The sequence below is a fragment of the Lepidochelys olivacea genome, assembly GCF_965140295.1.
Source record: "Lepidochelys olivacea isolate rLepOli2 genome assembly, chromosome: 2".
Taxonomy (NCBI): domain Eukaryota; kingdom Metazoa; phylum Chordata; order Testudines; family Cheloniidae; genus Lepidochelys; species Lepidochelys olivacea.
In genome coordinates this window covers 81,177,501-81,204,103 of record NC_140412.1, presented here as the reverse complement: position 1 = coordinate 81,204,103, position 26,603 = coordinate 81,177,501, and the positions used below count along the sequence as shown (strand labels likewise).

The window sequence follows — 26,603 nt, the reverse complement described above, 5'->3', positions numbered from 1 at the left end:
GGTCCTGGTGGAGAAGGACATACCACACAGAAAACTTATTTGGGATGTGGTTCTCTAGGCTGTATCCACCCTTGACAAAAATAGTTCCATCACAAGACAGGCATAGTTTGAACCCTGAGGAATTGGATTCTGATGTAAATTGTGGCGACTGGCTCAAAGTGCCTTATCCCACTGTACAGGTCATTGTACTGGGGAACTGATCAGTTTGGTGGTAAGAGATCTTCACCAAATAGGTTGGAAGAGATTTAAAGGAACCAATGTAGGGTTTCTGAAGAGAATTGTGGGGCAGACACTGGCTGGGTTCCATCTCCCTGCTCGGGCATTAAGAGGGAACTGAGGGAGGGCTGTGGCTGCCCCATCCATTTTGGCCCTGCATGGAAACATGATGCACGTGTGATCTTGGACACTGGTATTCAAAAAATCCTATCTCATGTACACGAGGCACATTTGCACCTTACAGGGGGCTCCACACAAACACACCTAAAGAATCACCTCATAATCAACGACAATGCTACCAGGATTCTTTGTCTGATATCACAGCTTTACTCAGAGAATGACAGCTTGCAAGTGATCCATGAGTTATTAAAAACACAACCTTGTGAGAAGAACAAAGTGAAGACCGTTAAGATCAGGAGAACTTCTCTATTAATACTATACCTTTATAACTCATATTTTCAGGAGACTAAGTTAACGTAGTTCAGTGTCTTACATACTGGTGAATACATAGCGTGAAAAATTCTGTCTTTTTTCCCTTAATCCATTATCTATATTCCAAGAACGTTTTAGGTGTGAACAATTAACGTGAATAAAACATCGGCTTTTTTCATATAAAATGTCAGCACAAAAAAAATTATGATAGGAAAAAAAATACTACTGCATGTCTCGTAAAGGGCCTGATCCATCACCCACTGAAGTCAACTGGAGTCTTTCCACTGACTTCAGTGGCATTGGAATCAGGCCCAAATTGAAAAGATCACAGCATACACATTAGGATAAAAGAGCAACTATCACCTCCTCCAGAAAGCAAGCGTAGAATTCAACCCCACCAACAATCTGTTGGATGGAAAGAACCAATTGTGGATAGCTTCTCTTCCCTTCCTTACATAACTTAGTGACAAAACAGCAATTCAGGATACTCAAGATTGAGCCTGCAAAGTAAAACTGATACTCCTCCAAGAATCACTAGCCTCAGTCCTACTTCTATTTCTGGAGAAGAGAACAGAAAGGAGATTTGACAAAGCAAGTTTATTGTGTTCATCCAGACTGGCATAGCAGTCTCAGTAGAAGAAAGCGAAAATCTTCTGACTTGGGTGCCTCAAGTTACAAACTTAAATATAGATATAAGAACTGAAATCAGAATGACCTGGAGTGCTATCAGTTTGGTAGGCTCAACAGGAGGGTGAGCTAATCTCCTTGGGACAATGGCTCTCCCATTACCCTATAACAAACAACAAAGGCTCTGCTAAGAGGTGTCTCTCATACAAGAGTCACTGTTTTGCCTTCCTGCCTGTTTCCCCAACAACCCTGTTGATTTAACCCAGTATAGTCCCACATCAACCATCTGAACAGGGTCAAAATACAGTATTTATAAACTATTAAAAAGTAGCTCCATGTCCACTACAAGAGCACCTCCAAAGATCACTGAAATCCATGCAAGTTGCAGGTGCTCAGGCACTTTTGAAACACAAGAAATACTGATGTAGGAAACAGAATTTGGATTTAGGAGCTTAACTTGAGACACCCAAGTTTGAACACTATGGACAAACTGCTTGTAAAAGGGTCTATACAGCTCCTCAGTGCCTACTAGTTTCATAGACTTTCTTGAAAAAGACGACAAGCAGAGATAGAAATAGATGCTATTGGTTAGGAAGAACGGGGGCTGCTCAAAAAACTCAAACGTGGTTATATTTTTGTAATGAAGCTTTGATCCTGACCCTGCACCCACTGACATTGGTCACAGAGTTTTTCCACTAATTTAATTGTGAGTTGGGTAGAACTCTACAGATGCTAAAAACAAACACCATTTATTTCATGTGCATTATTACTATTGCTTTTATTACAGAGGTACTTGTCCAATAACAGTTTCTAACAAATATAGTAGAAATGAGCACAAAACACAAGAGTCAATACATTTCATGCCCTAGTTCTATAACATCTATACTATTCTTGGCCCAGGCACACAATTCCTATTAACAAGAACTTCTTTAATTTATTTTTAGGAGTTTTCTGAAGAGCCAAGGAATGGGAACCTCTTCCACTATACTGGTCATTTCCTCCATTTTTACTCTCTTATAAATATATACATGCAGATCATTGGTAATTTTATACAAAGGAGGGTTGGCTTCTTTGCCCTACCTGGCACCCTATGAGCAAAAGCAGACAAAAGGATTTTGTTATTTTGAATCCTCTTGCTGCAACCCATTAACAACCATCCATTTTCTTGCAAGAGTGATATAGTTTGGAGTTTTTTTTCTTAAATGGGCTTAAATACCTCCCTTCAAAAACAAACTTTTTTTCTTTCAAATTGACTCATGCAGCAAACTCACTCTAGCCCTCATTTAGCATGGCACCATTTGCCTTTTAGCAAGGCCAAAGGTGATGTAGACCAGGAGCAGTGCTTGAGGACTTTTTCACTTCCCCAGCTATGGTGTGGAAGCACTGTTCAGTTCATGCTGCTTGCAATGTGAGCAGAAAACCTATTGCATGGGAGAAATCACAGGACTGCATGGGATGGAGAACGAATTGGGGAAAAGAAGCAAGAAAGGGGTAGGGCAGGCACCAGAATAAGCGGGAAAGCAGGGTAAGAATAAGGGGGATTTGAGGCAGGAAAGGGGGCATGGAGGAGGAAATTTTTGTTGCAGGACTGGGGAAAACCAGTAAGAGTGAGGAAGGGCAAAAGAAGATAGAACAGAAGAGGTAACAAAAGAGGAGGAGACAGAAAAATAATAATACACCAGAATAAGATAAAATAGAGAAAAGCCATTCGGCCAGAAACAGTGCCTCACCAGTCACAGACAGGAGACATTGCCTCAAGTCGGGCCAATTCAAGTACTAAGAACTTGCAGGTGTGATTAGGAAAGGACTGAATCGCCTAAATTTAAGACAGAACAATATTTAAACAAGAAATGGCAAGGAAAGAGAGAGAAAAGATAAAACATATCTCCTGATATTACAAATACTTCCACATAGCATCATAGTTTCATCCTCCACAACCTAGGTTTGGGATTAAAATCCTTCAACAAATTCAGTTTCTTCCCTTGACATTTCTTCTGCTTCCGCCTACTCCCTATTCCGTCTGTCTCCTTTCTCCACTTCATTCTGAATCAGCTGCAGTGCCACTTATTATCTGTCTATACTACTGGAAGCCTTTTTGGACTCCAGTGGGTTAACAGGTAAATGAAAACACGCACACACACACACACACACACTTTCAATAAAACGGTTAATATATGGGACTGGCTTCCTGCACACACAAAATTATAATCATGCAAAGCCTGCCCCATGATAGCTGTATCGTATAACAACTGAATTTCATCTCTTAATAGTTCAAACTAATTTACTATTTAATGGAAAGAAAATGCCCTTCCCCTGACATTCAGTCTATTTTGACCTGTGTATCATCCATCATAATAGTTTGTAAGCCTAAAAACAAAACTACTTCAATAAGATTTCCATAGGAGCAAATGTGTCACCTATGAAGATCTCACTGGATGAACAGGGCCCAAGTCTTTAGACTGCTGCTGCTTTGCCCACAAATTAAATGACTCAAGCTAGTCACAAGTCCATTTACCCAGCTGTGTTTGTGAGAAGTTAACAGTGTCCAATATGCATTCAATTCTGCCACTTAATGTTTGCATTTTTATTTATAGTCTACCAATTTGCTGTTATTCCCCTCAACCTCCATTTATTGATCACTGTCGGCTCATTTGTTGTAACAGCTAAGAACAAAGAAGTATAAGATCCCGATCTATAGCCCACCATTGTATGAATTCATCCATTATCCAACTGCAGTCAAACCTGTTTACCAGCATCGTCGGTTGACATATTTTTTTTTAATTTAAGTCAAAAGGCATGTAAAACTGTATGCTATAAGTCTGGAAAACAGAGTAGTAGCCAGGCCCTCTGAAAGCTAAAGCACAGTTTAAATCAGGTGTGAATGCATTAATTATCCAATCTGAATAAAATTTATGGTGCACCAGTTCACAGCATAACTTTACCACGGAATTAATGATGGGCATCACCTAAGGCTTAAGCATTCAAGTGTAGGAGTAAAACAACTTGGGGGAGGGAGATGAATCTGAAGAAAAAAACTGGAATCAGAAATAGAACAGTGCAATAAGCCACAAAGCGATAAGTATTGTTTACCTGTCAGTTGACATTGATTAATCTTGTGTTCTGTGATATCACTCAGTGATTCAAACACCTGGAGGCAGCTGTCACAGCTGTGCACAGCTTCTTCCTCTAACTCCTCCCCTTCTTCTGGCCTTTTCTTACAATCTATCACCTCTCCATCTTCTGCCTTGTCTTCTAGTTTACAGTTAGCATCTGAAAGAAAATCAAGACTGTGACCTCAGGGCTTTTAAGAACAGATCCTTTTAAAACTCAGATTGGTTCTTGTTGTTACCAAGAAGCAGAAATACATTTGGCATGAGCCTGCTGCACAGGAGAAACACACTTTACATTTTATTGCTAAATAAGCAGAGGAAACCTCTTTCCTTAACTTTTTTTCTATTCTTGATGATGAAAGAAATTTTCCCTCTACCTTAACTAAACAGCACTCTCCCCCTTTCAAACAACTCTCCCATACTTCAGTGTTAACTTTATCAATTTTTTCACAGCTTATCCAGGGGCTTTGATCACAATAAGAAAGGAAATATTACCTTTACAATTAAACAGTGTTCAATGAAAATTAAAAAAAAAACCAAAAACAATGAGTTTAGGAGAGTTTCTTTTCACAGTTAACTGTAGTATTTCACAGGAAATTACCAGAATTAAATAAAAGATTAAAATAAACTGAACTGATTAACATACTGATGAAATTGTTCTGTATTTCATAAGCCAGTCTTAATATTCTATCACCCTATTACTTGATGTAGAACAATATTACAGAAAAAACTATGCTTTGGGTTAAAGTTATATGTATGTGCTTTAACTTGGATACAATTTAACTAAAGAATAAGCTGGATGGATTCCTTGTTTTGCCAGATCACGGGAAGCTGGAAACTAACTGTTATAAATTGTAACTACTCCACAAGGACACCTTTCTCTTGTTTGGGATAACAAGTGTTTTGAGGATCACTGGGACAAGCTAGTCCTAACCCCAAAATAGCAGGCATGATCCCACTATCAAGTTCTAAGTTAAATGTGTCAGGTGATCTCAGCCAAATCCCTTGAGCACAGTAGGAACCATACAATTCATTGCACTACCTCAGCTCTGTAAATGACTAATGCTGGAATGAGGTTAAATGAAGAGTAATTTAGGTTGACTTTTCTTCTTTTGAGGTAGAGTACACTGTGGTGCCTTAACTATTCCTGACTTTTTGCCCATTTTACTAAGCGTTTCCCCCAAAGACAGAAATAAAACAATCTGTCTTCTCCAATAAAGCAAACTGGCAGTTTACTTTTGTTCTTCTCAGGAACCACAATACAACAAATGCGTGTAGGAACCCACACATTTTACTACTTTCTTCCATATGGACAGCCTCATCTGCTTTTCAGACATTTGAGAACGCTTCACTTTATGCAGCTGGAATAAGTCACCTGAGAAAATGAATTCTTAATAAAAACACAGAGAAAGAAGTACAGTTAGGACCTAATCCTTTTCCGTCTGCTACAAAAGCCATCATCACCACTCCTCCATGATGAGATGCCTGCAATGGTACAGTTGCCACAAATACCAACCATTCCCTACATCTGCCACAATTGTCATGGCTCTTACCATCTCCCTGAAACCTGCAATAAACACTGCTGCCCTTCAAATCATTTACCAACGACAGAGGATACTTATGCATAAACCAGAAATGAAACAGACCTGTCGTTAAGTAAGCTTCCTCACACTATGTGGCTCATGAGCTAAGCCAGAAGAATCTCTCTGACAGGATAAATAGCAAGGTTTGTTTTTAAAGGGAGGTATATTACAGAGCATCAACAAATGAGTGAAAGAAGTAAGTGTGGTGAATGGGTATGTTTGCTCTGTTAAACCACACCTACATACATGGCAAGATTCTTACAATTTTAAATTTCTTGATGCTAGAATAAGAACATTAACTCAGGCATCTACTTCCAAATTAAGTAGTAGTATGCAGACTAACATTGCCAAAAATGACACCATCTGAACCTAGGAAAGCTCTTCTGCCATTTTTAAATTCTGGATCTGGATCTAAACAATCTGTGTACCAGTAACATTTTCCAAGTTCTTCAGTAAGCTTAACAGAGTAGTTAAAATACCACTAGGTTACAAGCAGTTCAGGAAAAGAAATAATTGTCTTAACTCTTGCAAACTGACCCCAACATCATTAAACACGTGTTGGAAGGTAGCACATGCATATTGCATACTATTAGTTGTTCAGCTCAGGCTCCCAGCTTCATCTCATAAAACTGACAGCACTCAGGGAAATGTGGGCACTGGGTCTGAATTTTAACATGAGTATTTAAATGATGCACATAAAGTTTACAGACCTGTTTGCTTTAAAAAAAAGGGGAAGGCGGGCAAAAATTCAAGAACTATTGTTCATGAATACTGGCACTTTACAAGAATCCAACACCACAACACACACACCTTAGCACACAAAAACATGAAGAATTACTCAAGTCAAAGCTTACTACATAGATACTAGTTATTAGAATTAAAATAATTTTAACAGTAATAAAAATGTTTTTGCTTCCACTTCTGCATTCACAGATATAACTCTACAGGGACAGGACTCACTCAAGCTTATTCCCTTTTGCAGCAACTTTAGAATACATGCCACCTGGCAATGTAGCCACCTGGCACATTTGTTTTTAGGTCAACACTTCAGGGGGACCCTCTGGGACCTAGGTTCACTTGTAGCCTATGATGCTCCTGTGAAATGAGTTCTGGCAGTCTCAGCCTCTCTGTTGGTGAATGCATTTCCTCCCTATTCACTGTCTTGGAGAGACACCACCACAAAATATATATATTTTTTTTAAATAGGTCATATAACTTGGAGTCTGTGGGATGGTTTTCTAAATCGTAACAGCAGCTGTCTTCCACCCCAGAGGTGGCTGTTCGTTAGTGACTGCACACATGCTTAGTTTCATCATTTGAAAAGCTCCTTGTGAGCCTAGACAAAACCTGGTTCATAAATGCAATATGCATGCAGTTGCATCTTTACCTCTTCCTAATTAAGGCCCGTGCTTTCAAACAGTCTGTATCAAATACCTCTAAGTACCATAAATGCCCCTCTTCACCCTAACATCTGCAACTAACAAAGCCACAAATACTACAATCATCTATTCAAACATCTCCATCCCCAACACTTGCAAACACTAGTACTGTCAATTCTGTAAACTCCACAGCCATGCCCCAACTACCATCTATAACAAACACGGCTCTAGCCCCCACTACCACTTTACGATGTCTGCAACTGCACATGGCTTACAGCCTACATTTCTAATTATCTAGTATAGAAAGGAGGATTAGATTTGATACAGAAATAAAGTCAATTTATGAACACAATAAAAAAAATCAAGATCTGTCTTCTGTTACTGATTATGTTAACATTATTTATAAGTGGAAATTAAAAGTAGTATGATTTTCCCATTACTACGTTCTCTGGCAGGTGGTTCTGTCCTTCTCCTCTTCCTCCTCCTCATAAGGGATGTTATTTCTATAACTTGGTCTAATAAAACTGCAACTTTGGGGAAAATGAAAAATTGCATTGGCTTAAAAGAGTTGGCGGCAATAAACCAATGGACTTCAATTAATTTCAAGTATGGGATCAGCTTAAGGCCAACCAGCAGAAATTCCATTCTGTCCATGTAAAAATGAGGTTTCACCACATTTACTTTTTATAACCCATATAAAAGTCAAGTAAAAGTAATGAATATCTAAAAGGCATCTCAATGGACTGGCAAAGACTATCTTACATATTTCTCTCTACGCAACAAGGACCCATGGCTGATCAGAGCTAAAATGTCAAACTACCATGAAAACTGCCCAGTTTCCAATACATTTCACTAGCTTCCAAGCCACTTCTGCATGGAAAAGTGCTGGCAAAAGAAAGGAAAACTAAGATCATGTGGTTATAATTATTACCAGGCAAGAAATATTTCTGCAGCTCAGTGGTAAAGTAAAACTATGTCGCTTTCTGCTCCCAGTAGTGTCCATCGCAAAACAACTGCCTCATTAAATCTCTGCAGTAAGATTAATATGCCGTAGCTGCACTACATTTATAACTTGGTACTCTATAAAAAGCACATTTAATGGTTAGAGCCAGAGCTTAGATACAAAGTATTACTATAAAAACTTCTGGCAATGTGGATATAGTATGGACTTTCCGCACTGCCTGGATCAGATATATCTGGAGTTATTTTTGAATTTCTAGCATTAAGTTCTCTTGATAGTCAAATAAATAAATAAATAAATAAATAAATAAATAAATAATATCTTATTCTACAATGAATGTACCAGAACACAAGATAAAATAGTAATATGAAAATAAATGCACAAACAAGATTTAACAACTCAGAGTTAATACAAAAATAAAAGTAAAAATAGTAGAAAACTGGACCATTTCCTGACGTATTATTCCTCATCTTTACAGCCCACTGTTTTTCAAACTGAAAATGTATATGGCAGTTATTAGTTCTCAAGTTAAAAAAAAAAATCAAATAATTTAGGCATAAATTCATTCCTGTGATTTAGAGAAACCTTCCTTTCTCTCATTTAAATTTATTTATTTTTAAATAAAGTGTTTCACCTGCATTGCAACAAACACTAACAACAAGATGTGTACAGTACTCTGGGTGACAAAGTATTTCACTTAACAGCCTTAAATGTATTCTTTACAATCTAAAAAGAAAGAATTCGAACTATTGCCTATAAACTCCTTTTTTTTTTTTTTTTAAATCCTCTAATTCTAGGAATCAACCTGGAAAACCCTTAAGAAAGGAGGCCTTATAAGAGTAACTTCAGTTAAATCAATGGGGCTATCCCCATGAATAAGTATTTATATAACTGTTTGCAGGACCAGGACTCTAATCAAAACCAAAACAAAAAAATAAAAAATCATTTCTTTAATTCTAGAAATCATACAAGAGGGGGAAAAGCCGTTATTGTTACAAGGAATGGATACCATAATATTAACCTACTTGCAGTACTTCTTTACAATTATTAATAATAAATTCCATGTATGTTCAGACCTAAACAAAAGGATTTATCTACACATCTCCCACTGACTTACATGAAGGGGGTTAGTGACTGGTAAACAAACTGAACAATTACCATTTTAAGCTTAAAATCACTTATAAAATAACTAGCCCAAGACAACAACAGTTTCATAAAGATGAATGCTTAGGGTTGGGTTTTGCAGGTGCACATGGTAGTTTGTTTGCAGACAAACCATCTTGGACTTTAAAGGTTAATGCTTCCCTTTCAGTTGGATACGCTACAAACAGCAATATTCCTGATTTTCTGACATTGAAAAGTGGGATCATTTTTTTTCCCTGGGCTTTAGAAGTGCATTTGAAGTTGAAATTCAGTAAGATGAGAGCAGACTTTGAAAAAATAAATCTCACACTGTTGTAAACCAGCAAACAAGCACTAATGAAGGAATTCAGCATTACCAGTCTGTGCGGCTATCTGTCCCACACCCGCCTGCTGGTCCTCCGTTTCATTTTCTTCTACTGCCAGGAAAAGGTAAACAAACAAACAAAAACAAAAAAAAACACAAGATGTTAGGTGGGTAGCTGAAATGACTCATGCGTCATCTCCCTAGTTTCAGTTCTGAAAGCCAGTAATGCTTGTGCAACAGGGCAAGAGAACATTGCCTAGTACAGAATCACTGCAAGGTGCAAAACCTCAAACCAGACCATAGCACCACACTTTGTCCACAAGCATGTAGTTTCCTTGCAGCAGAGTTCCTTACCAACGAGATCTCATGGATTAAGAAACAAGTCAAATTTCCTCTTGGATATCTGTTTTCAATCCACTGTACTGTATTCTGGTACATAACTAAATCAGGGACTAAGACAAGGCATGGAGACTCCACTCACCTACTCTACATTGCTAAATGGGAACCTTTTCCTGGCAAAGCGGGAGTGGGTGCTAAACCATTAATTTCCACTAAATTTAAGATTTTTTTTTTAAAAAAGCTACCATTACAGTTGTGAAGATAGCCTTGCAAAAGTGAACCAACACAGTGCTGTCTTACTGAGGCCTGGTCTACACTAAAGGGGGGATGATCGATAAGTTACCCAACTTCAGCTACGTGAATAACGTACCTAAAGTTGATGTACTTAGACCTACTCACCGCAGTGTCTTCCCTGCGGTGAGTTGACTGCTGCCGCTTCCCCGTCGACTCTGCCTGAGCCTCCCGTGGAGGTGAAATACAGGAGTCGACGGGAGACCGCTCGGGGGTCGATTTATCGCATCTAGTCTAGATGCGATAAATCGACCCCCGCTGGATCGATTGCTGCCCACCGATCCGGCGGGTAGTATAGACATACCCTTAGTCTGCAAACAGACCATACCAGCATCTTTATTATGGCTCACAGATTCCCTAAGCACACACCACTCTGGCCAGACTGACTATTCAAAAACCCTCTGGGCAGCAGTGAAACTGACAAGAATCATGTCAGCTTCATTCTGTGACTGCTTTTGGAAGCTACAGGGTGCTGCAGAGGCAGGCATTGAAGCTATTCACAGCAGAAAATGACCCACCAAAGTGAAGGTAGGGGAGGAGTCAAGGAGCAGAACTACTTCCTTATTACACTCCCAAAAGCAAAAACTCTTTGAGTTGAAGGTGCAGTAGCGAAAAACAGTTCCTTCTCCCTTCCAGTGGGGAAAAAGTGTAGAGAGGAGACTTCATGTTTACAGTATCGCCATGTATTCAAAAAATCATCAGCAGGCCTCAAAAAATCATGAAAGTGGATATAAAATAACCTTCCCAACAGCTGTTCCCAAAAAGGGAAGTTTAGAGACCAGACAGTAGCCTTCTAGGATGTTAACAAGATTTGTTTTGTTCTGCTTTAAGTAGGTCTTCGCTTCTCTGCCTTTAAGGTATGTAAACTGGGGGACTAAGTCTTTCTGCAGAAATGCATTGATTACTTCCATCAGCAGAGGTACCAGAACCTCTCTTTACTAATGGAGGCAGACACATATACAGAGCAAAATTTTGTTAATTTGTACTACTGTTTGAAAGGCACGTTGCAGAATTTTGAAAATTAATACAAAGAAACACCTGAAGACTACCTCAAACGAGCTTATTTTTAGTACATGTACCATAGTATATTTTGTAAAAATAACTGGTGTTAGTATAGTACTCTGCTTTTAAATCTTTTCTGGAGAAATACTCTCCTGTATGAAAACTCCAAAGTGTGCACATTTTCAAAGTTCAACTTCCATACATGTTACATTAAAAAAAAGAAAGTAAACTTCTGACCAGCATGTTAGCATGTAACTTTGTGGTTAGCATCTTTTTTAAACTGTTGTTCAAGCTCTTTATGGATTCTTAGTCACAAAAGAGCCAAGTAGGTCACAACAGGCCATTGCATAAAGAACTTGCCAATAACAGTCAACTAGACTGATGTGTTTTGTCAGGAAAGATGAACACTTGAAAAGAAAAATATGGTAGAGAAGAGAACAGAACAAAAACAGAAGCCCTAGAATAAGGAACCTTTATCATAGAGTTAGCCTACAAAATATGAACTAGTTCTCCTTTACACCATGGCCAGACTCTTCCTCCATCTAATAACAATTATTTGCTACTTTGGGTAATTATAGTCCAGTCCATCCTTCTGTAGCCACAAAGTACTAAAAAGGAACCATATTAAGTCTTCTCATAGCCTGTTTATAAGAACTTTAGCCTTCAGTGTCATTCCAGTTATCATACCATGTTAAACTCACTTGGATAAACATCACCCTAAATCTCATACCCAACTTCAATGTTTACTTCCCCAAGCATTAACTGAAGCATTGTGTTTCCTTTGAATAAACAAAGGCAATTTTCAACAATATCCCTCTACTAGGGGCTTTACACTTTATACCAACATGAGACAAAAGCTTCTGGCTAGCAAACTACATTAAAAATAAGTATAGGAAGGATATGTGGACAGCAGCAGCATATGTCAAATATTTCTAGTTAATACTGTAAAAACAAAGATTATTTATAGTCTAGGATTATATTTGTGAACAAGGGGTTTTGACTTTAGACTTTTTTTTTTTTTAATATATAAAGTATTTAGCATGGCCTACCATAAGAAGAGAACTCCGGGATAGTAAAAGTAATTGAATGCCAATAAAAGAAGAAACCTCAGGACATATGGAGAGCTAAAGCCTGTGTTTCCAGTCATGTTATGTTACGCTGCGATGGCTGAATATTAATTCTAGATACTTTTGTGACATCATTATTTCAGAGAAACAATTTTTTTTGTCTGAACAGTTAAGTGCTTATGACTGCAGAGTCACCTGTTTTGCTAGCTGTGGAAATATTTCTTTGCTAACTAGATCAGAGAACATTGTCAGCTTCTTAAAGCAATAAACCATCAATTCCCTTTTATACAATTACATGATGAAATTTTTTTTAAAAAAAGAAGTGTTTCTAAACAAGAATCACTCACCAAAACAATTGTGGCCCTGCACTCCTTCACTGTGGAAAATTCTATTTGAATAGAATATTTTTTTTAAAAGAAGATCTCAGTCAGGGAAAACAGAATTCTAGTATTTCAGCTGTCTCTACCTTTATAAAGGCTGGTGGATTTGGACTCATAACAGCATTTCAACTTTACTACAAAAATGCATTTCTAAAACAAGAACTTTATATAAAAACAGTAAGGGCTGTTGAGCTTTGCGATCCAAGAGGCAGAGCTACTTGTTAGCCCGTGAAAACTCTGGTTTGAATTCAGACTATCCTGCATGCCCAGACTCAGAGGGTTCCAGGAAAGTTGAAAAACCAACATTGTTAGGGCAAAATCTTACTTGCCTTCTTATGCAAATCGTCTCTCTGAAGTCACTAAGTGGGGGAACAAACAGATGTGGCCCATAGATTCTGACAGCAGAGTTAACCTCCTACTAATTTACTTCAGCATCTGCTGGTCAGCCAGGATTTCACCCCTCCTACCTAGAAAGGTTGTCAAGGTGGCACAAGGCTTATGTATGTGGGGTAGAGTTTATAAAGCTAACAGTGGAAGAATTCACATCTTCTGCTAACTAACTGAGCTACCCCACATGGAAGGGTCAGTCTGTTAGTATTAGTACACCAATTAATAGAACCAGACAGCAGTGGTGCATGCTTGGGGAGACCTCATATGGAAAAAGGAATGGATGAAAACAGAAATGTGGGAGTACTATGAAAAGGTGCATTTTCACTGAGAGGGAATCCTTTATGGAGAACAGAGGCTATGATTTATGGCTTTTGAGCTATTACAAACTATAACAAAATAAAAGCTATAGATAATTGAAAAAAGGCTATTTTCTTCTACTATGGGTAGGCTAATAAATTAAAGAGAGAGAGAGAGAGAATACATACTTCCCTAAATGTCTGATGCTCTTTTCAGCTTGTTAAACAAAGAAAGAGAAGCCACATATTCCAAAATACACTATAAACAGACTGTTATTGATTTAGTACCCTTCCTAAAAACACTTTATTTAAGGGATGTGAAACAAAACAAAACTTAACACAGCAACCAAGATTGCTAGGGGCATGAGAAGGTTTGATTTACAATATAAATATACATATTTAACTTATATTTTGCATTTCCTATAACTCAATATAACTTGCCATAAGCTTAACATTGGTACTTGAATTTAAAACTTATCTTCCACAAAAGTATTCTTCCTATGATGATTACTTTATAAAGCATGCATTCCATCTACATGTTTGAATAATATCTGCAGATAAGTAAGGGGCACTAAGTATATTAGCATAATCAATATACAATTTACAGAGCTACCCAGACAGAATAGAAATGAAACGCGTGCGCCATTATTTTAGTATCTAAAAATTACTGTCATTTCTGGAAGTATCTTTCTGCTTTTCCTCTCTCTTCATGTCCACGTACAAACTAAGAAGAGATACTTATTGCCACCATCTATGCATTGATATTTAATATGATCAGGTAGATTAGTCACACAGCAGAGGCAAATTTAACAGTCAGTACTGCAAAGTGCTGAGCCTCTCAAATCCCATTTAAATTCAATGGATTTTGTGCACTTGCATCACTTTGCAGGGCCATGTCTTTAGAACATATTTTAATAAAAGGTTCAATTTGTATGGGGAATGCCTGCTGAAGTCAATAAAGAGTTATAAATGTGGAGTAAATTGCAGGATCACACCCTAAAGTAGTTCCTCTTGTTTATTCTTTCTCCACTTCTTCTACACCATTCAGACTTTCTTTAAAAGTCATCATCAGCCAAATTTTCTGCATAGACATAGATACAAGCACATACTCTCACTCCTACTGGTGCCAATGAAAGTCGCAAATGTGACTCTGAGGGAACAATTCAATCCTACTTCAGTGAGGTTAGCAAACATATAAAGTACATTACAAAACTGTATTAAGACATCTTGTATTCTTACTGGTCAGTAACCATCCAGATCAAACACCAGACATGGTCTAATTTTCTGAACCACCTTAAACAGTATCAATACACTTCCATTGAAGATAAAAGAGGTCGTGCTCTAGTGTATCAGCTAAAATGGGGGACTGAGGAGTTCGTAAAATCAAACGTCTCAAAATTACAATAGGTCAGTACATGAGTTGAAATATGGTGCACTGTATCACTTTCTTCTTGTCCTTCAAGCCACTGCCAAGCAATTTCCAATGCACCAACAGCATCAGAATCTGAAGGCACTGGAATCCAAAGCAACATTGACTTGTTCTTTCATTGACAGCACTTTTGTTATATGACCACCACCACCCCCCGGAAAAATGATTCACATAATTAGTCATTTGTGAAGACTGGTGTTCATAAAATTGAGGTTCCACTGTACCAACAAAGCAAAATTTCAAGTGCCATTTAATACTTTTTGTTAAAATTGTAATAATCCTATCAATAAATACATACATATATTTGAGATTAAACTGAACCCTTCCTTCCTTTTCCAGTGTGTTGTATACCCTGCCTCCCATTATTTTTAATGAAATGGTATTTTCTTAAAGCACAACTCACAAGTGTAAAGGATTCTTGGGGGAAGGGGTTGTTTAAAATAATAGAACTGAATGCTCATTATTACCACCAACCTTCACCCCCTCACACCTTCTTCTTCCTACAGACAGAGGCTGCCTCACACCCCTCCTGACATTCTTATCCATTTTACACACTCTCCTCTCCAGCCTGTTCCTCTATTGAGCTTCTTTTTCAGTTACTCTCGTATAAAAGCTAAACTGGGAGCAGTGTGTGGCTCCCAATTCAGCTGTGTTGGTTGGATAATATTATTCCTATGCTGAAATAGTAGTATTTTCTTAGGCAATACCTAAAAAGATAACCTTTCTGGTTAGGCACATTTAAAAGAAACAGACACACACACACCCCTTTGGACCATTCTCTTTCAACCCTCATATTTTTTATTCATGGATGACAGCATCCCAATGTGACACACTGAATCATGTATGGAGACAGTCATGTCTATGGAATATTATGGGTGAGGAAGGCAGAAAAGAGACTCCTTCCAACCACACAGAATTCTAGTGTCTTTCTAAACTTGGAACCTATTTTGTTTTCAGGACAGTTAGACCAGTTTTGTGTACTGACCTTGCCTCCCTAATCTCTCATCCATGAGCAAACACTTGGACTATATTTTAAAGTGTTTTTGTTGGTAAGTTGGTAACAATACTATGCATTTTACAAAGTGCCATTCATCCAAGAATCTCAAAGTTTTTTATAACATCCCTCTGAGGCATTATTATATCATCTCACAGATAATGGAACTAAGGTGCTGAGGGCCAAGTTCTCACTTTACTCCACCCCTTTTGCAGTTATACAAAAAGAAGTCAAACTGTTGCAATTCCACTGATCTCGCACTGGATGCAGTCCATGCAATGAGAACAGGAACCCCTGCACACTGCAAAGCAGTGTTCTGCATCATCCTGCAGGAGGGTACAGGAATGTCACTGGAGAGTGACAGGGTCATCCAGTGGGAACATAGCTATACAAATTTGTTGTACTGTCAGTAGACATTGCTAATAGTGCTGTTGCTCCGTGTCCTGCTAACAGGCTGTGGGAGAGGAAAGATTCCTTTTTGCTCCCTTCCCCTGTATTTAGTTCATTTATTTCAACTGGATCTGGCTCCAAGAAATTAAGTGACTTCCTCAGGCTCACTCCAGGCCTGTGTGTGCATGCTGCTGAGCACCCCCAAATCCCACGGAAGTCAATGGAAATGAGGAAATTCAGCAGTTCTCAGGACCATGGCAAGACACTGGCAGAGCAAGAAACTGGCTTCAGGAGTCCCAACTCTAAGTCCAGTGCTCAGACCTTTTGGCAATCCTTCCTCCCTTCAGTGGTCACACTTAGCTGAAAGCTATTATTTACTTTCAAGAACATAATTATGGATAACCAGTCCAGCATGATAAAAATCAAGAAGTGAAAAGAATATCCAAGATTTTTTTTGAGCAGTTACAAAGCCCGTTATGTAATAGTAATGGTTTCAGAGTTCAGATTCCTCATAATACATTACAGCTACATATAAACCATACATTCTCTCTCTCTTTAGTAACTTCCGTAAGGCATAGGTGATGAGTTAAATGGTACATGGGCACTGGGACATGATTAAGAATTTAGGTTATTTTTGCAGGCCTCTACCTGCACCTGTACTTTGGAAATAAGGGATTAATTAAATGTTTCTCAGAAAAAGCTGAACTCTTTGAAAGAAAAGCACACTTGAAGCAATCTGATCTATGGATCACAGAGGTTAGAAACAAAAATAACCAGTGGCCAAAATGTTCAAACTTAAGTGACTGAATTTAAAAGTGATCTGACTGTCAAAAGTGATGAGTACCTACAGCTTTGTGGATGCTCAACATCTCTGAAAGGTCAGTTCACTTAGTTAGGTGCCTGATGTTAAGCAACAAGATTTAGACTTTTTGCTCTAATGCACTTGCTCCATTCGCAGAACTATAGATACTAAACTATAGATATTAAACTAATGATACACATTTATCTTAGTCAAAAGACCAGCTCTTCCAGTGTTAATTTGCATGAGCTAGGTTGTTCTTGTCTAAATGTTTATCAGGGAGTTGCTTCCACGGAATTCACTTCTTTGTTTTATGATTTTGTACATCACCTTTTGTTCTTCCTCTTATCATTCTTGTCTTTTACTTTTCTGCAACCAGAAAAGTACTCAGTGCTCACTCCCCTTCCTCTCTTGATTTACATTTGTATTTGGCTCACTAGCCTTTTCCACTCAATCTATTCAACAGCTTCACCTTAAATCACAAGACATAAATCTTTTTTCCATGCTCTGGCTCTTAACTACATAACCCAGCCACTTCCCAGAAGTCACACACAAAGGCCAATAGTCAACTATTTCATCCACCTATTTTTAGGATGATAGAAAGTTGCATTGAGCATACATCTTGAAGTCCCTGTTGTTCTGGGATTAGAGGATCAGAGATTCCAAGGAACACAATTGCAAGGAAGGAAGTGGAGAGTAACTAAAAGAGATAAAGCAAACCCTCCTCCTCCTCCCCCCCCCCCCCCCCCCGCAAACCCATCACACACATTAGTACTATCAAAAGTTAGAAAATATGTTGATGCCATTAGGAAAAAAAACCCATAAGCTTTCCTCCCCTGAACCTCCCCCAAGGTTAATATACTTCAGAGCCAGAGCATATTTTGTTGACCAACATATAGCCTAGAATTATCAAGGGCATGGCCTCATCGTGTCACTTAATGTGATATGTGTAAAAGAAATATTTTAAAATGAAGGGCTTTTTTCCCTGTTAAATCCCTTCAAGACATTAATGAGTCAAGAATGGAAAGTGGAACATTCTAGTTTTACAAAAGTATCCAGAGTGGGAAAATAAAAATCTCACTCAGAAACCAGTCATCAGGGATGTTGTTTTCTGATGTTCATTAAGCAGGTAAATACAGATAAATTTACCTGGAGATAAAGAAATAAATAAATGGATAAATAAATGGAGATAAAGAAGTTGTAAGTTTTACTCCAGATCCAGGACACTAAAAATTGGGGGCAACATTGAGATTCTGAATATTTTTCCCCCCTGCTTATTTTTAGTAGGATATAAAGGTGTCAAATTCTGCTTCACCTGGGACTATTTGACCAAAGGCTAGCACAGCCAGATTTAACACATTTCATTCTAGTTACCAATAAAGAAAAAAAAAGTGATGCAGTATCATTAAACAGCAAAACAATTTGCACACCAAAGAATAACAATAAAAATGCACTACATCAAATTAAATATAATGTAGGGTTTAAGAGATTCAGAAGGGGGGGGGGGGGAGTTAAACCTTGAAAGATACCATACTTATTTAAAAATGGAATAACATTTCAGATGAATTACTAATGCAAACAGTAAGCCCTCTCTCCTGTTCCCATTGAAGTCAATGGGGGGTAAGGGGGGAAGAAGGGAAAGACACCTGCCATTAATATCAGTGGTGCAGGATTCAGGATGTTTTTAAAATGTGGATAACTGACAAGACTCCTATACTTAAGACTATACATAGTAAAAGAAGTTGAAGTGTAAGAACAAAAAGCTGCTGTAAATCATGCACTGTGGGCGTTCTTTAATCTACAGTATCTCTCCATTGAAAATAAGTGTTACGCACATCCCAGAAGAATATGAGCCACATAATAAATTAAATCCTGAAAAACATTTTTTTTTCTTCTTGTACTTCAGCATTGTGGAGGAAAAAAGTCTTCAAAAATAGTAAAGGAATGCCAAAAAATAACTTTTACGGTTAAAAAAAAAGAGTTTGTACAATTTTAACTAGTACTGTAATATTAGAGGAAAATACTCCTTATTTTAACTTCTTTTCATGAGGGTACTAACAGCATCTTACACACATATGCCACAAAAGAACTGAAAGCAGAATTTTTGGAACCAAACGAAAAACCCAAGAAAGCAGGCAGACGGAACGAACATGCTAATTGTAATGTGTTGTAATAAAAATACCCCCAAGATCAGCCCAATCTTTTTTTGCTATAGCATAGTCCCCAGGCATATGGCTAACTACTGCCTGATCATTATCCTGGCTAAAACTAAAGCAACTGAAGTTTAGGTGGATTCATATCTAACAGAATTTCTTTCATCTCTAATAATTGCTAAACTAGCATAATTCTCATACTTGAAGTGGAATGTGATGCATGCTAAGCACCCAAGTTGCCTAAAATTGAAGTTAAAACAAAAACAAAACTCACTACTGAACTCTGTTTTCAAAGATTCATCTTTTGTCAGACTTCTATGCCAAGTGTTGCATATGATTTAGAATTATTTAAAAGCTTCCCTTATACTATCTGACTACTATAAAGAGAGCAATTGAACAACTTTAATGCTTATGTTTCAATTGCTTTGTAGTAAAAGCATTGCACAATACTTTTAAAACCAGACAGGTACCTTTCCACAGTCCAACAGTTCAATCATACACAATTTCTGCTAGAACAAAATGTAGTCCCCACAGGGGAAAAAAATAAAATTATATATATTTGAGCACAATTCTGATTTAATTGAACTAGGATAAGAAAGTTGCATTTTCTCCATCTCAAGTGGGACTAATACTGACTTTTGACACTACCACAGTAGCCTACAGAAAACGCCAAATACACTTCAGACAAAGGCTATATCTACACTACCATGATAAGTTGACCTACACTACACAACTCCAGCTATGTGAATAACATAGCTGGAATCGATGTACCTTAGGTCGAGTTACCACGAGGGGTCAACAGGAGAAAATCTCCCATCAACTTACCTTACTCTTCTCGTCAGGGCTAGAATACAGGGGTCGACTGGAGAGCGATGTGAAGTCGATTTGGTGGGTATTTACTAGACCCACCAGATCGACTGCCAGTGGATCGATCTCAGTGCGTCGATCCGAGCTGTATTGTAGACCTGCCCAAAATGTTGAGGTTTTTCCTTGAGATATCAGAATTCATACCACGTTCTAAATCAGTGTTTCAAACAAAAAAAGCATTTAATCCAGAAGATGTCTACATGAAATTCTAACAGGCTTGGGGAGGGAGGGGATTTAAGTCCTTTTCTCATTTACAAATACTTAACTAAAAAAAGGTAGAAAGGGTTTTTTACAAAATTTATGAGATTTCAATACTAAGGCATGCATTTCATAACAAAGAAATTAAAGCTATCAAACCAGTTACACAGAATGAATTACAGGAAAGCATAAAGCCTTTTAAGAAATCTTAGATCATAGTGGAACATGTTATCCTACACGTATCCATATTAAGAGCGTCTCTTGTTGCAAGACTTTAGCTGCAACTAGAAAACCCAAGCCATACTTCTAGACTTCAAGACCTTTTCAGGAATTTTTATCTAAAGATTTCAGCCACATGGCAACTAACAGTTTAGTTCATAACTATTTACAGATAGAAGGTTTCCAAGATACAAGATCACCTGCTCCTGAGAAATGGTCCATTAGATTTGCACTGGTCCCAGAAAGCAATTGGATATCATTTTTGTAATCCTGAAGTTGATAAATTCAGTTATAAACATTAGACATGTCAATGAGAATTACTTAAGGGGGGAGCAACATTTTTTTTAATGAGACATGGGAATAATCTGGCAAAACCAAAAAAAGTAACTATAAATAGACTGTACTATAACATTATAAGATGGTCATTTTAAATCCCTTTGAAATTTGATTTGATTATGTATACTTTTGTGTTCAATGTCTAATATTTTCCCTTTTTGGGTGGCCAAATAAAAGCCAACAATCCACTCATGCATCAAAACAAATGGTTTTGCTTTTCAGACCAAGTGGAAACTTATGAATGTTTTGTTCCCTCCCTATAAAATGATTATGCCAGAACCTCTGAGATCCTGAAACCAGGCCTTTCAGAAAAAGTTCTTTGGACCAGCCATACTGGAACTTTGAGTTGAGTTCAAAGGAATCATGCCAATAGTAATTGCTGTTTTTTGTTTATGCTAGACTGTCTGCGGATTAGACTATAATCAATATAATAAGTAACATCCAGTCCATGTAATTTAGAGGTTGTGCAGTGTGGGGGTGATAAACATTCAGCTACTTGAGAAATTAATAGAAGTGTTACTGTTTGATGGGGATTTGAATGTTAAATTTTTTCTTAACTATTGTTACTAATAAAGCTACCTTTTTGTTACAATAATCCACTACCCTTCTACCTTAAATACCAATATTCCATAACATCTGTGCCTTGTATACAAGAAATGTATTATTGTTTCAAATTTATTTTAGAGAACTAGTCACATTAAATACACACACAAATACAGGGGATGAAATTGATCATCTTCACTCACTACCAACTTTGCAGAAGTTACAGTTGCAAATGCAGGCAAGATGGAAAGAGTACCTTGGTTTTCCCAAAAGAGGACACAACTCTAAGAATCACAAGGCATTGCCCTGGTATCATTTCAAGATACATGCCTGTTTTAGACATAATATACGTACATAATACAGTGAGCAAATTTTTTCCTTCTTTCTAGGACCTAAACATTTAACAAATTAAGCCACAGAATTATAAAACTGGGTTACTAAATATCAGTACAAGGAAATTAATTTTGAAGTGACAAAGAAAAAGAAAAATGCTTAAATAAGTCCTCAGAGTTCAATGTTTCTACTAAATTTGCGGGACTATACCAGCTCCCTGTGGTGGCTTATTTAACACCTAAAATTTCTAGCGAACTTTCACACATGACTTTAGCCTAATGGATATTACCTTACTTTGGTTGAGAAGGATGGGATTTAAAGATACATTAGGACTGCCTTTTCATTCAAATTCTCTAATAAATATCTGGGTTTTTTCCCCACAGATGACATGGATGACTACATTTTCATAAAAACAAAAGGAGGACTTGTGGCACCTTAGAGACTAACCAATTTATTTGAGCATAAGCTTTCGTGAGCTACAGCTCACTTAGCTCACGAAAGCTTACGCTCAAATAAATTGGTTAGTCTCTAAGGTGCCACAAGTACTCCTTTTCTTTTTGCGAATACAGACTAACACGTCTGCTACTCTGAAACCTACATTTTCATAGCATCCATATGTTTCTAAACAAACCATTTCTGATCAAAAAAACTTTTAAGAACAAAACACAAATACCTCCAAGTGAAGGAAAAAGGGTTAGTAATTTAAGTGTGATCTTTTACAGAGTGTGCCAAGTTACAAAAGGGTTAGCCATTCAAGAGGCCAATTTAAACAAGACAACTGAATTGCTCTTTACCCCTTGCCTCCTCAGCTCAGAAGGTCCCAAGTACAGCATCCTGAATACATTTAGGACAATTCTGGCCCTCAAGCATTCTGAGTTTAAAAAGGAATATAAATGACCAGTCGTCCTCCCCCATCGTCTTGTCTTTTGCAACTTAGCTTGTTTTGTAGCTTTCACACTTATATATAGCTGACCTCCACTACCGCCCCTCCCTTTTTTTTAAGGTATCTGTTTAAGATTGTTTTGATTACATAGAAAACATACAATAAGGATCCCTTTCAGAAAAAATCGCCATAAGAAATGAGATGAATAAACTAGCAAAATGAAACATAGGTCAAGACTGATAAGTTTGATGCAATTGATTCTAAATATATTAAAAACAACCGAGCAGTTTTAATCTTTAAAAAGAAGTTAGTCACTTAAGATATTCAAATTAAATATCTTGTCTTAAATGTCTCTGGACGGAGAATTATTTGCTCACCTATGCGCAAGCATGTATTTACATATCCCTGAAGTGCATGGTATACAGCTTTTCATAAACAATGATAGTCTTCTGTGTAAATGTTTTTAAAATGTTGGGGGAGGCGAGAGGGGAAGAGGTAGCCATTGTTTGCCCTACCTTGTTTCTCATTTATGTCAAGAGCTGGTACCAGTCAATGAGAGTTACTAGGATAATTAGACTAAGACTATCGGTACCAGCAAACCAAAAAGAGGAAAAAAAAGCAAAACAGAAGAAAACTAATTCACAAATGTATTTTCAAAAAACAAAACACATTTAGTTATTAGTGAGTTCTTAACACCCACCATTTCAAATGAACATTACTTTCATGCATTCAACATACAAACTCCCCAGAATTCAACTGTCATTTTGTTTTATGTATTTACCTGCCTTGTCTCACTATTCCCCTAAGATACAAGTTTCAAATTATGTTATCAGAAGTGACAGCCATGTCAGAAATATCTTTTAAACCTTTTTCCAACAGAAAAAGTTACTAAGTACATGATAAATTGCAAATTTACTGTGTATCTCATGTTTTGTTTAGATGTGGAAACAGTACTCATGAATTAAAAGAGCTTCTTTACATAGATGTATATAATAGTTTAATTTAGATGAGAAACAGTTTGAAAAAACTGTTAACTTTTAAACTACAGATCTGGCTTATCTCCTAATGATTAAGCTACTAATCATTAAAAAAGAACCTAAAATCAATGTTGCATTTAGGTTTCTGTTGAAATTCTAACAAACAACATTTGCAGTATTACTCATAGCTATTGCTTCTTCATTAAAAATTAAGATGAAATATTTGATGGACACAGCATTTTCAATTTAAATGCTATAAAAGAATCTTTGACCTTCCCAGCTGATTCATGCTGCTCTCCCACCTAGAAATCTTACAATCACATTGTCCTCAGCTCAGAATATTACTAATCCACTCAAAAAAATGGACACCATTCAAGAAAAATAAAATGGGAAAATGAAAAAAGTCAGCTATTTGAACAAAGGCCACCAAGAATGACAATCTGCTTCTCAAGGATAATTACTGCTGCAATAATTACACATATGATGATTGATTTACTATTTGTATTTTTTTACTAGAGAAATAATTAATATGGCACGATAAATACTTAACACAGATACAGTGAAGAAATGTGCAACACTTTAAGTGTATAGTATACTGTCACTAAAACCCAAGCCACTCCATCTGAAATCTAGGATTTCACAATTTTCTCATTTTAGAAAATCTTAGGCTACTAGTACAAAAAGCAGACTATGCTCAGACCTACACATAAAATGGAAGCTGAATTTTTGAGTTAATTTAAGTGTTATTTACAGAAAAGCACTTTTCAGTCTGTAAAATGTGTGAGTAGCACACATACACATGCTTATATAAATGAGCATGATGAAAACATGGTCCTATTCTGACAGAACAATTTACACCATTTTCCCATTAATTTTGTGTTTCTTCACCTGTACTAGATTTGTAAGTCCAACTCTGTATTTGTTCAGTTCAACTTTTCTGACATCTTATAAATATGACCCACTGATGCCCTACTTATTGGCCACAAAAATCATACCGACATGTAAATAAACCCTCATTAGGGAAGTCCAGAACTAAACCGATGCACAACCAACAAAACTTTGTCAATTCATTTTAAAAAGATAAGTGAAGAGCAACACATTTGTTCTTTGCATGCTGATGAACAAAAGCACTACTGAACTGTACAAACTTCAGTAAATTAAATATATGACTGAAAAAGAATGCAAGGCAGCAAATTCAAGACACTATCCCCTTTTGGAGGTAAGAAAAAAAAAAAACCAGAGCCTGATCTAAAGCCCACTGAAGTCAACTGAAAGACTTTGGAAGGGAACTTCGGGAGTTTTGTTTTAAGCAAATGAAACACTATTTTTAATGGCTCCTGCTGTACACGTTCATAGAAGCTGATCCTGCTCCACCGAGAACGGGATAATTTTGTGGACTTCAATGGATTCAACTCCTGATTTAGAGGAGAGTAGCCGAGACAAGACTAAGGCCTGTTCCTTTTACACTAGGAAACAGCTCACGGGCACATCCCTCGGCCCCCTTCCAGGGTCTGTATTCACAGCATGCACAACCCTCCAGTCTTCCAAGACCTTGGCTCTTTACTATGGCAGGCCTTCTTCCTTCACCCCCTCCCCCTCCATGTCTGACCCACGATGGGCTGGAGCAGCGTGTGTTTCACTCAGCCTCACAACAGCACCGGAGCAGGGGGCCAAGCCAAGCGCTGATGACAGAGCCCCCGCCCAAGGGGAAAGCAGAATTTGGGTGGGACCAGCGTCCCCCCCGACCCGGCCGGCGCGCAGCCCTGTCTCTGCCCAGCCCAGGCATTGGGGTTACTGCGGCAGGGCCAGGAACACGAAAGGCCACAGACTGGCGGGGGGGGGGGGGGGCTGCTGAGGATGCTACGGCCAGCGCCTTCCCCCCCCTCCCCCCAAGCCGGGCCGAGGAAAGCGCAGGGCAGGGGCGGGAGGCAGCCTGGGGCCGGCCCAGCAGCGGGGGAGGCGGCGGCAGCAGAGGGAGCAGGAGCGGGGGAGGCAGCCACGTTGGGGGGGGGGGAGGGGGCGGCGCAGACTGACTCTGTCCCCGGGACGTTCCCGGGCCCCGCCACATTCTCACAAACCGCCCTTTGTCCTCCCCCCCGCGCCCTGTTCCCCGGTCTGGGGAGGGGGGGCGCGCTCGGGCGCGTTTCTAGAGGCTCCCTCCAGGGTGTTTCTCCTCCCCCCTCTCCCAGTGCCCACCCCCTGAGCGCGAGCTCTCCCCTGACACACACCCCCCCAAGCAGGCGAGGAGGTGGGTGGGTGGGGGGGGGGTGAGGTAGTGTCACGTGATTGCCACACTCCCACATTCCATCACAGCTCCAGCTCCACCAACTCCAGCCTCCAGATCAATAACTTCAATCCTGGCCCTCCTCCTCCTCCTCCTCCACCTCCTCCTCCTCATCCCAGCAAATCCCACCCCCAGCTAAAAAACTTCCTTCTCCGATGGAGACCAAAAGAAACTGGACCTCAGTGGAGGGGGAGGGGGAAAGTCTGCAACTTTCTTTAAAAAACAAAACAAAGCAAAAAAACACTCTTACAATCAACTCCCCTGACATGAAATGTCTGTAGTCACTGGCTAGCCCGTTACTTTAAAACACATTCATATGTTGAACCTGATCTTAGGACACCATCGACAGGAGAAATGGAGGGCAGGCGAGTTTTGTTTTGTTTGCCATGCTTAGGTTATTACCCAGGGCCACACTTGAGTAGGTTGCAATTAGCTGCCCGGGGGGGTGATGGGGGGGTTCTTTGGGGGAGCCTGGGGAATAAAGCACTTTTTTTATCTAAAAAAGATCCACAAGGTTTGCAACATTTAGGAGGCCAGGTTTCAAAACCAACAACTTTTCCATCCTGCTCAGAGGGCGAGTCTGATCACAAGGTTTGGATCGCTGGGGTTATTTTTTTTCCAAGTTGTCTTTTGCGTTTGCAGTTTCCATCCCGGCTCCATTTGGTACCCCCCCCCCCC

At 38.5% G+C, this 26,603-nt stretch overlaps 1 protein-coding gene across 5 annotated transcripts in view; it reads right to left on the bottom strand.

Moving 5' to 3' along the window:
- ZNF521 (zinc finger protein 521) overlaps nucleotides 1-26,603 on the bottom strand; it is a 268,204-nt gene that overhangs the window by 240,381 nt on the left and 1,220 nt on the right. For 2 of the 5 annotated variants that reach the window (XM_084619956.1, XM_084619959.1), the window contains 2 exons: nucleotides 9,808-9,867; nucleotides 4,366-4,545 (listed from right to left, as the gene is read on the bottom strand). In XM_084619956.1, the coding sequence (XP_084476082.1) occupies nucleotides 4,366-4,545; nucleotides 9,808-9,867 (240 nt within the window). The remainder of the gene's footprint in view (nucleotides 1-4,365; nucleotides 4,546-9,807; nucleotides 9,868-26,603) is intronic. The other 3 variants (XM_084619958.1, XM_084619960.1, XM_084619957.1) reach the window with 2 other exon arrangements.